General features: G+C 40.4%; 1 protein-coding gene across 7 annotated transcripts in view; it reads left to right on the top strand.

Moving 5' to 3' along the window:
* Nucleotides 1-203: 203 nt before the first annotated feature.
* ACSM3 (acyl-CoA synthetase medium chain family member 3) overlaps nucleotides 204-11,082 on the top strand; it is a 24,652-nt gene continuing 13,773 nt past the window's right edge. For 4 of the 7 annotated variants that reach the window (XR_006889319.1, XM_046665851.1, XM_046665852.1 and 1 more), the window contains exons 1-4: nucleotides 204-353; nucleotides 5,347-5,616; nucleotides 6,222-6,432; nucleotides 10,565-10,772. Coding sequence is in view for 6 of the 7 variants with exons in the window: in XM_046665851.1 (XP_046521807.1) it covers nucleotides 5,416-5,616; nucleotides 6,222-6,432; nucleotides 10,565-10,772 (620 nt within the window). In the remaining variant the exon portion in view is untranslated. Of the gene's footprint in view, nucleotides 354-1,106; nucleotides 1,167-4,087; nucleotides 4,225-5,346; nucleotides 5,617-6,221; nucleotides 6,433-10,564; nucleotides 10,773-11,082 lie in introns of those variants that run through there. The other 3 variants (XM_046665850.1, XM_046665848.1, XM_046665849.1) reach the window with 3 other exon arrangements.

Raw genomic sequence — 11,082 nt, 5'->3', positions numbered from 1 at the left:
GACTCCAGCAGCTCCTTGGGCACTTTCCTCCCTATGAATACTTTCCCAGCTCCCCAAAACTTGCAGTGTATGTAAATCATTAACGGTAAAAGGGATGACTGCCTGCACGGGAATTGTGTAAACTTTCAGTGTAAACCTAGCCCAGAACTCCTGCTCCTCCCTCCGCAAAGTCTCCACCAATCAAGGAAAGGCACTCAGGACAGGTCGTGCTTCTTCCAACTGTCAGACTGCTCCTCTCTCTTCTTTTGGCTGCTCCCAGGACTGAAGCAGGTGTGAGAGTTTACGTTTTCGGGCTGCTCTTCTAGGAAACAGGTCTGCCATCATCTCCAGCTGTGTCAGAATCTGTCACTTTAGTGAGTATTTTGTCTCCGATGCAAGGTTTGCTGGGCTGGCGCAGGCACTTTCGAGCAAAGATAACAAACAAACAAAACCAACAAATCAAAAATGCTCTCACTGAAATCTTGGTCAGCCGTGGTGTTTCTATCAGAATTTCTGAGTTGTTGTGGAATATTATTTAGTAAGTGACCAGCAGTATGTACACGCAAAAGGCGGTAAATATAGCAGCTGAGTTTTTCATTTTAAGCCTTTTGGTGCTATTTAATTTTTTAAAAACTATGTGTACGTGTTAATGCCATTAAATGTTTTAGAAAAAATGTAACTGAGTCTGAGTAGCAGCTGAGTTTTTCACTGTACTGTCTACTTAGCTCCCCACCCAGCTCAGTGGCAGATAGGAATTCATTTTCTGCATCATCCAGATAGTATGCCAACTACCTCTAGGCAACTTCTGGAAACATGTACATGCAAATCTAAGAAAATAACCTGGGGGGCAGCCACTTTTCTCCATTAGGTAGTCAAGGGCAGCTCCAAAAATCCTCTAGAGAAGTTTAAGGCAGGGTCTTGGTAGGGTTAGGGAGAATAGTAGGGGCTCCACCCTGCTTGGAGGCTCTGTATGCCAAGGCACTGTGATTGCTTGGATTGCTTGGCGGGGGAGGTGCTGTTAGAGATGTGGGGAGGCTAAGGCTCCCTTGGCACTGCTGCTTCTATGGCTGTAGAGCTTGCCTTTCAGATGAGACCTTCGCTACTTTCAAAAGCCCATCTGACCAACAGTGGGACTGTCTTTCAGAAGAGTTTTCTGTGGCTCAGTATAAAAATCTGGACTCACACTGGTAAGGTTATGTCAGCTTTTTCACTGGCAAAGAATATTGGAGACTTTGAAAACAGATGTTGTGCAATGTTGAGATCAGTGAAAAGACAGGAACATAACTTTGTTGGGGAGAAGGGAACCTTACAGTTTTGATGAGGGGAGTGTTGATATTTTCTTTTTGGTGGAACAGAACGGCTTGGCTGATTTTAAGCTCCAAATGACTGGTCAATTTTCTTTTCAATGTCTATTTGAAGGATTCTGAATGTGGTGAAGGAAATAGTTTCAAAATTTCATCTAAATTGCAAAATATTGGAAACAAATGATGATGAATAGGGGACTAGAATGCCATGCCGCTGTTTAAAAACAAACAAAAACAGAGTAAGGAAGATCTCTGTGTACTGATACGTGTACTCCACAATTTCACTGTAGAAAACTATTTTTAACAGACAGAATAGTGTGTCTTCTAGGCTACCTGTTGTGTAAAAGTGGTGAAGAAATAAGAATCTACAGTCATATTTGCTTGAATACACATAAAGAAACTCTGAAAAGATACATGGAAATAATCATAGTGGTTCCCTGAGCGAGTGGGAGGGAGACGAAACTGGGGAGCTGTGAGACTCGGGCTGGGAGGCAGATTTTTCATTGTGTACTTTTTATGTTTCTTGAGCCCTTTGAAGACATTATCCAGAAAAATTTAAAAACAAAGACAGAAAAGTTACAACACTAAAAACTGGGTGTTGACTACTTAACTTGTTCCTTCAGTTGAAGGAAACCTGATGCTAATTATGTAAGAGGGGAGACGGCTGCCAAATGTGAGGCCTGTAACGTGCCAGCAAATACCAGAGAAGGGTGGTTCCCTCTCCCCTCAACCCCACTGCCAGACACGATGTTTGAGGACTTGGGGTTTATTTATATTCTAAAGAGCAGCCTCTCTCCTAGAGCCTAAGAGAACCTCTAAGAGCTTTCTGGTAACACTTACCCTCTCCTAGCCCTTACACAAGAGAACAGTGATGGGAAAGGCTTTACTAACCCTGAACCCTTAGAAAAATTTTACCTTGGGGACCCTTCTCCTTAATTTTGCTGTATTTTAATGCTTCATGTCACTCTAGTTGTGAGCTATTATAAACATAGATCACACTGTCCAAAATAATTTTCTGCAATGATAGAAATGTTTTGGGTCTGCACTGACCCATATACAGTAGCCACTAGCCACACGTGAGTATTAAGCACTTTGAATATAGTTAGGGTGATTGAAAAACTGATTCTTCCGTAGTATTTAAATTTAAATACCCACATGTGAACAGTGCAGGTATCACATAAATCTGGTTAAAGCTATGGAGGCACTTCTCAGGTCTATTATAATCCTGAGTTATTGAAATAAAACCATGTGTAAAAGTTCTCCCTTCTGGAAAAGTTGTTTATTCATTCAACGAATATTTAATAAGCGCCTATTATGGGCCAAACACTATTACAGTTCCCAGGGATAGTATTGTGAACATAACAGACAAGGCCCCTACCCTCGTAGAACTCACATTCTAGCACAAAGATCAGCAAACTATGGCCAATGGGCTAAATCTAGCCCTCTACCTGTTTTTGTACAGCCTGTGAACCAAGAATGGTTTTTACATTTTTAAATATTTGGAAAAAATCAAAATAGAAGTAATAATTCACGTCACATGACAATTATCTGAAATTCAAGTTTCAGTATCCATAAATAGGGTTTTATTTTTTAATACAGTCATGCCTGCTTATTTATGTATTTTCAATGGCTACCATCTCAACCAGAGTTAAGCAGTTGTAACAGAGACCAGGTGGCCTGCAAAGCCTAAAATACTTACTATCTGGTCCTTTATAGAAAAAGCTTGCCAACTCATGTTCCAGTGGATAGTAATATGCTAGGCACCATGATAAGCACTTGGCATGCATTATCTTATTTAATCTTCTGGACAACTCTCTGATGGAGGTTCTATTGGTAAATGTGAAACCGGGGCCTGAGAATGTGCATTTCTAAGCTTCCAGGTGGTACTGATGCTGCTGTTTCACAGAACATAGCCTCTAGATCAGAGATTCCCAACCTTGTTTGCACATTAGAATCCTCTGAGGAAATTTTTAAGAATATGATGCCCAGGCTCCACCCCTAGAGATTCTGATTTAATTGGTCCAAGACCCAGGCATGGGTATTTTTATAAAGCATTCCTGGTGATTCAAATATACAGTCAGGGTGGGAATCACTGCTCTATGGAAATCCTGTTGAACTGTAGTAAAGGGAACACTCAAATAGGAGTCCAAAATTAGGAATTCTAGTTCTAACTCATACGACACATTGTAGCAAGTTGCTTCCCTTCTCTGGGGCTCCATTTTCTTTGCGGGTGAAAAGTGAGGAGTTGATCTCAGAGGGCTCAAGCTCACTGACTTGTCAGGTGTTCACACAAACAGGTGGAAGAGTCTGAAGACAAATCCACATCTCCAGTGTGTTGGGTGCAGCAACATGATGCCCAAACACCAGGTCTATTTAGGGTAAAACTTATGGCTGACATCTGTTATTAATTATTGTTTGGCAATTTATCAATACAGAAATGCTTCCACATAGCCACACTGCTTTATACACCACACAGTTAGAATTGCAGGTAAAAATGACGATTTAATGAATGTGAGGGTAGTGTTTTATTGCAGGAAATTTGGAAGCTTATGGAAAGTGTAAAGAAGAGAACCCTATAATTCCTAGAACTCTGTTTTTAACAGCCTCCTTTATGAGACCTCAGCCAAGTCAATGCCATCATGATCAAATGATTTCCCACAGAAGCAGGGAGGGCTGCGTGGCCCAGAGGGGCCTCCCCCACAAAAACCCTAAAGGTTAAAGCCCTATTATTACATCTCCAGTAAGTGCAGCTCCAGGCCTGGACTTGAAGATAGCGTGGGTGCTGATTGGGAGCGTGGAAGCTGCAGCCTATAAACTAGAGGACCTCCCACAGTGCTTTCATGCCTGATTGATACCGGGCTCCTCTCAGCCGCTTCATCTATGGATTATCCACTGAGAAACATTCTCCTAAACATTCCTGCACTACTTTTGAAATCTGCAGGTGAAAGATATTAAATAAAAAGGCTTAAAAAAAGAACTTGTTTCTTAATAATAATTTACAAAACATAAAATACATTTTATAATATAGTATTATTTTATCTTTCACCTAATTTTAATTTACAAAGTTATTCAAGTGTGTTAAATATTTTTTATTTTATAATTTTATTTACCCTGTCTAGGATATATAATTGGCTGTTGCTATATGCTTATATTTCTTTTTGTTTCTAGATTAACTTTTACAAATGCCTAATACTTTGAGGCAGAGTATTCTGTTTATGAAAATCTTCTGAATATATAAATTTACAGATTAAAGGTAGCAATTTTCTTGATTAATAAAACAGCTTAGCCCTTTGCTTTCACTGAGAGTAACTGGGTGACCTTGGTCTTTACTTCTTTAGAAATGCTAATGGGACACAATAGCATGTAGTAGTCAGGAGAATAGACTGGGACCAGACAGCTCTGGGTTCAAATCCAACCAGTGCCTCTGTTACAGGCTGAATGTTTGTGTCCCCCCAATGTCACATGTTGAAGCCCCAACTCCTCAAATGTGATGGTATTTGGAGGTGGGGTCTTTGGGAGGTAAGTAGGTTTAGAAGAGGTCATGAGAGTGAGGCCCCCATGATGGGATTAGTATCCTTACAAGAAGAAGAGAAACCAGAGCTCGCTTGCTCTCTCTCTGTCCACCATGTGAGGTCACAGAGAGAAGGCGACCATCTGCAAGCCAGGAACAGGGCCCTCAGGGGGGAAATGAATCAGCTGGCTCCTTGATCTTGGGCTTCCCAGCCTCCAGAACTGTGAGAAACAAATGTCTGTTTGTTTAGGCCACTAGGTTGATGGTATTTTTGTTATGGCAGCCAGAGCTGACTACGACAGCCTCTTAGTAGACATATTTTCTATCTATAAACAGAGATGATAATAGTATCCATTTCACAGGGTTACTCTGAAGATTTAATGATAAATCGGATGTAAGTAAAACACTGAGCACAGTGTTTGGAACATAGTGGGTGCTCAGAAAATGGTACTGTTATGATGATTCTTAATAAGAATAATAAAACTTAGCTGCTTTGGTGTTTGGCTACCTTTAGGACAGAAACAAATGGTTGTCCTTTTGGTTGACTTTTAGATGGATTGATCTCCGTGGAAATCCTGAGTGCTAAAACATCCAACAAGACTGATTCTAGTTCTTGTCACCATGGAGATATTACTTCGTGCCAAGTGTTTTCAGCGCCTAGCAGTTCCTGGTTCTGTGAGAGCAGTGCATAAAGATTACAGAATAGTGACCCCTCAGAATTTCTCCAACTATGAATCCATAAAACAGGACTTCAAACTGGAGGTTCCAGAGTATTTTAACTTTGCTAAAGATGTCCTGGACAAATGGACCAATACGGAAAAGGTATGGAGCAAGGATCATTCAGGCTATAGTTTCTCAACCGGGAGTGACTTTGCCCCAGGGGACTTCTGGCTATGTCTGGAGACAGTTTTGTTGCCATGACTTGAGAGAAGGTGGTGCTAATGGGTAGAGGCCAGGGATGCTGCTAAATGTCCTGTAATGCACAGGACAGTCTCCCACAGTAGAAAATTATCTGGCTCAACATCTTAAGTTTCCTGGTCCATAAAGCCTGGGTTACAAAAATGTATGATTATAGGTTAATTTTTTAAAAAACAAAAAGGAGTAGAGTGAAAAGTGATTCCAAGAGTCAGAAATGTTAGGAAATGAGGCTTAGAAACAGCATTGAGAGAAATATAAACGGAGGCAAGAATTCTAACTTTTTGGAAAGAAAAATAATCAGGCTCAATGAGAAATGACATGTGCTAGAGGAAATGACATAGCTCTCAACATCCAGAAATAAGGACCTCAGAGTTATTTCCAAATACTCCATGTATGTCCCAATAATGACTTGTGAATTTTCTTCAGAGGAAATATTCCAGTAAATCAGTTGAAATAGAATTTAGCTGCATAACCACCTTTAAATCCATGAGTGGTTTGTCTTTCCTCAGGCTGGAAAGAGACCTTCCAATCCAGCCTTCTGGTGGGTAAGTGGAAATGGAAAAGAAGTGAGATGGAGTTTTGAAGAACTGGGATCTTTGTCCAGGAAATTTGCCAATATACTTGCAGAAGCCTGTGCTCTACAAAGGGGAGATCGAGTAATTGTGATTCTGCCCAGGATCCCAGAGTGGTGGCTTGCAAACATAGCCTGTCTGAGAACAGGTTAGTAATGTTCATAATCTGATTCAGTTTAAAGGAGGCTGGACGGGAGATTTTCCAAAACATCTAACTAATCAGAAAACATTTATTTGGGTAAATTATTTGAGGAACTGTTCACAATATTGTATTATTTTCAGGAACCTTAGAAATGTATTAGAAACATGCCATGTCTTTTGACCTAAACTGGGAATTGGGTTTTTCAAAATGAAATTGTTTTATTATATGAATGCCAATCAACAATCATGTACCCTCATACCTACTGCTGTTCTCCTCCCATAGGACCCATAGTCATGTGAAACTCAAGGCAGCCACAAACTCAAAGAACCCATGCCACTTCTTGTTTCCTGCCTTTATTCCCCTCATGGTCTATTACCATTCTTGTGGTGCCTTAAGCCAGGCATCTAGACTCCTTCCTAATCAGTTCCTAAGTTTTGTAAATTTGACCTTCTGCATGCCTCTAGAGTCCCTCTTCTCCAACCCCATTGCCCTTGCTTTACTTAACATCTCCTGAATAGATTTCCCCAGAAGTCTCCCTAATTTGGGTCTCACGTGTGCCCACACTGCACTCCAATCCAATTCATCCTCCACAGCCAGGGTTCTTTCTAGAACACACATTTTATCCTGCCATTTTGCTACCTGACATTATTTAATAACTTCCTGTTGCCTACCAGATAAAATCTGAACTTACTTAGGTGTGTCATGGAAGGCTCTGGTTATCTTCCCTTCATTGTTCTCATTTCCCCACCCTCCTACTCTGTACTCTAGCCATGACAAATGGTTTCCTATAAGGTTTGTGGTCTCTCTCGTCTCATGGCTTTTGTGGACACAGTTTCCTATTCTTGGAAAGCCTTTCTCTCACGCCTGACCACCTGGGCAACTCCTATTAGACTTTCAAGTCTCAGTTCTAATGTTAGGCAACCCCACCCTGATGTCCCAATCCAGGTACTTTCTTTCTTTGGGCTCCCCAAAGAAACATGTATGTATTTCTATTTTAACCTGTACTATATTGTCTGGGTATACTATTTTATCATAAATCTGTCATTCCCAAAGGACTATGTAAGCTCCTAAAAGGCAATGGCTGTGATATATTCATCTCTGCATTTCCAATGACCGGCGTATAGTAAATGCTCAGTGAAATATTTGTTGAATTAATTAGTATCTCTATTGTCATAATAAATCATTATATTAAGTAACCATTCTTAGTTTATTATAATCATTACTCACATTTGAGGAGAGTTATATGCTCTAATCTCATGTTTAAATAGAAATTAGACACTAGAGTTGCACAGTCCACTTTTATACAGTTTTTTAACGAAATGATTGCTTTCCTGAAAGCTGCTCAAGCTCACTGTCTTAGAAGGGACTCACTGATTTCCAGGACCAGAAAGCCGTTCATATTAGTTGAATAAGGAAGGAGAATTATTGAACATCTACTGGGAATCTTAGAGGAAAAAAAAAGTCCAGAAAGAACAACTGGCCTCTGCAGGCGAACAGGCTCTTCAGCAGGCAGCTTCTATCTCTATTTGTTTTGCTCTGAAGCCACAGGGAACAGGTATATCAGGGTACAGTTTAATCTTGCTACTCTGTCAATCATGATGTCTGCTTACACTGACTTTTCAAATCTCTGTTCTAGTCTATTTTATGTTGACTTTATGGTTTAGCTCTTGGAAGGCAATCTATTTCCTTTTTTTCCAAGCTCTCAGAGAGATCTGCTCTACAGCCCCCAGTGCCAACAACAAACTCTCATATCACATTTTAATTATAAAACTCTTCTCTATGTATTATGGACCAAATCCCATTTCAACAGAAATCTCAGTATATAATTCTTAAAAAATATCAATTCTGAATGAGTTGGTCCCTTATTTAAGTAATATCTACCACAAAAAGCTAGTATAACACCCATCTCAGTCCACAGATCTTTAGGAAGTTTCTAGATGGATGTAGTCCCTCTGGCATTATAATAAACATTCTCTCATTTGCTCATTTTGTCTTCACAAGAGCCTTATGATTAGGAAGGAGAAGCCTCATTTTATAAACAGGAAAGCCAAAACTTCCACAGATGAGGGGGAAGAAACATTAACTCGCTTTCCCACAGTCACTCAGCAAGTCAGTACTGGAGCCCAAGGCACTCACCAACATTTTCTAGAATTTTCATAAAATTTCAAAATAGGAACAGTTCTTAAAAATCATCTAGTTCATTCTTCTCAAACTTTGACGTGCATGTGAATCGCTTGGGGATCTCATTAAAATGCAGATTCTGATCCAATAAGCCTGGGTGGGACCTGAGATCCTACATTTCTAAGAACTCCAGGTGATGTCGATGCTGCTGGTCCAGGGGCTACCCTTCGAGTGACAAGGAACTAGTCCTCCCATTAATTTGTGGATGAGGAAAGCAAGGTCCAAATTCAGCAACTTGGCCAAGGTCACTCCTTGATTAGGGAAATAGGCAAAACAAGGACCTTGGAGCCCAGATGTCCAGCCCAGAGCTCTTTCTGCTGCTCCACGGGGCTTTCTCTAGACCTTTTCCCTATCCGGTGTCAGTAGCATGTGTCAATGCCTATGCCCTTATGCAAAATAACAACTATGAAGCAGAAATGGACATTTTATTTCTGGAAGTTTTGAACTTTTTTTTTTTACATGAAACAAATATAAATAGGAATCCTCCTCAGAGAGGCCATCCTAGGCACCCTATCTAAAACAGCTTCCTCCACCCCACCCAAAGTGGTCATTCCCTATCCTTTTAAACAGCACTTATCACCTGATATTGTGTATGTGCTTAATGTCTGTCTAGAATGTAAGATCCATGAAGGCAGGGACCTCTACTGTATCCTTAGCACTTAGAAAAGTGTCTGCCACATAGTAGGCTCTCAATATATATTTTTAAAAGAATGAATGAATAAACAAATCCATTGTGTTTATAATCAACTTGGACATTACTCCAGAGTAATTCTGGAAGATTGTTTTTTTATTTAAAGTAACAGTGTGCTCCCTGACAAGAAACTATGTAATGTTTCCCAGAATAATTAGTTTGGACAGGAAACAGTTTTAATAGGTAAGATTGATCACTGTTAATAGATTCTTTTAAAGATATGATATGAATTATATATTGGCAGAAATTAATTTTCTAAGGGTAATGTTTTTAAAAAAGTGCTTCTTCTGGGCATGAAATGCTGGCAGTGGGCTTACTGCTAGAGAGTGCCTTTAAATTATGGAAAAGTGTTAGGCCATGGGAGGCTAACTACTTATCCCTAGGTGGCACATCTTTAAGGAATAACCTTGGAGTAAAAACCTGTTATTACATTGCCATGTTTAGAAAGGGAAGATATTCTGAGGAAACTTGAATTTTAGTCGTGGTTGTCTGTTTCCTGAAGAATTCCATTGAAGGGGCTTGTCCTTGCCAAAATAAAGATGAGTCAGTGTCAAGAGTCCAGGAACAACCAGGCAGAACCTGAGACTCACGGAAGTGAAGTGGCTTGCCAAGGCCAAGCTGTAAGAGTATCTGGCTCCAGGACATACTCTGAACCATTCCACTACACCTCACAGTGGAAGTCACAGCAGGTCGGAATAGCAGCACAGAAAAGATGAATGCCTTAATTCTTCCCTTTGGAAAGAAACCATCAAACAGTCATGCCCATTTTAAGAGACACTGGACAGAAGTGGTTAAGTGTACAGCTCTGGGGTCAGGCTGCAGGGTTCAGTTCCTACACTGCCACTTCCTACTGGTGATCTTGGGCAAGTTATTCACAGCTTTTGTGTTTGGGGGTTTTGGGTGGGGATTAAATGAGTTAAAACATGCAGAACACTTAGAATAGCACCTGGCACTCAAGTACTCAATCAACATTGGTAACATTACTTTTCAATCAAAACCCTCTTCAAGCTGAGCAGTATGAATGATCTTCAGCCAGAAGATAATCATCCAGCTTTTAATACCCTTTCATGTTAGGTTAGAAGGGTCGTAACTTTGAGAGCCCAAGAAAGGCAAAGCAAAATAATGAAAGGAAGACAAATAGATCCCTTGCTGGTACTCTAACTCATTCTGAGAATACAGAATGTACATGAACCATCGACACTATCCTAACGAACATGATGAAGGAAATCCTTCCTTCTAAACACTGTTTCTTTTCTGCTCCTTTAGGGACGGTTGTAATTCCAGGAACCACTCAGCTGACCCAGAAAGACATCCTCTACAGACTACAATCTTCAAAAGCAAAGTGCATTATTACCAATGAAGTTTTAGCCCCAGCAGTAGATGCTGTTGCATCTAAATGTGAAAATCTGCACTCCAAGCTAATTGTGTCTCAGAAGCCCAGAGAGGGGTGGGGGAACCTCAAGGAGATGATGAAGTGAGTAGCCATCACTGTTGTAGAACAGCTTCCCCAAAAGAAAGGCAAATTGAAAAGTTACTCAACCCACAAGTGATCAGGAAAATGAAAATTAAAACAATAGGCAAAGGGAACAACTGATTATTTCTGCACTAATAGTGTAAAGCTCTGAGGCAGGAAGCAGCTTGGAGTGTTTTCGTATGTTGGGATTTCCAGGAAGCAGACCCCAAGACAGAGATTACTTGTGTAAGAAGTTTATTAAGGAGTTCTTTTGGGATCAACACCTGTGAACGAAGGGGAACAATGTGGAATTGGGCAGAGGAAGAAATTT

Source organism: Equus quagga, chromosome 7 (genome assembly GCF_021613505.1).
Source record: "Equus quagga isolate Etosha38 chromosome 7, UCLA_HA_Equagga_1.0, whole genome shotgun sequence".
Taxonomy (NCBI): Eukaryota; Metazoa; Chordata; class Mammalia; order Perissodactyla; family Equidae; genus Equus; species Equus quagga.
This window is presented reverse-complemented; position numbering and strand designations above follow the sequence as displayed.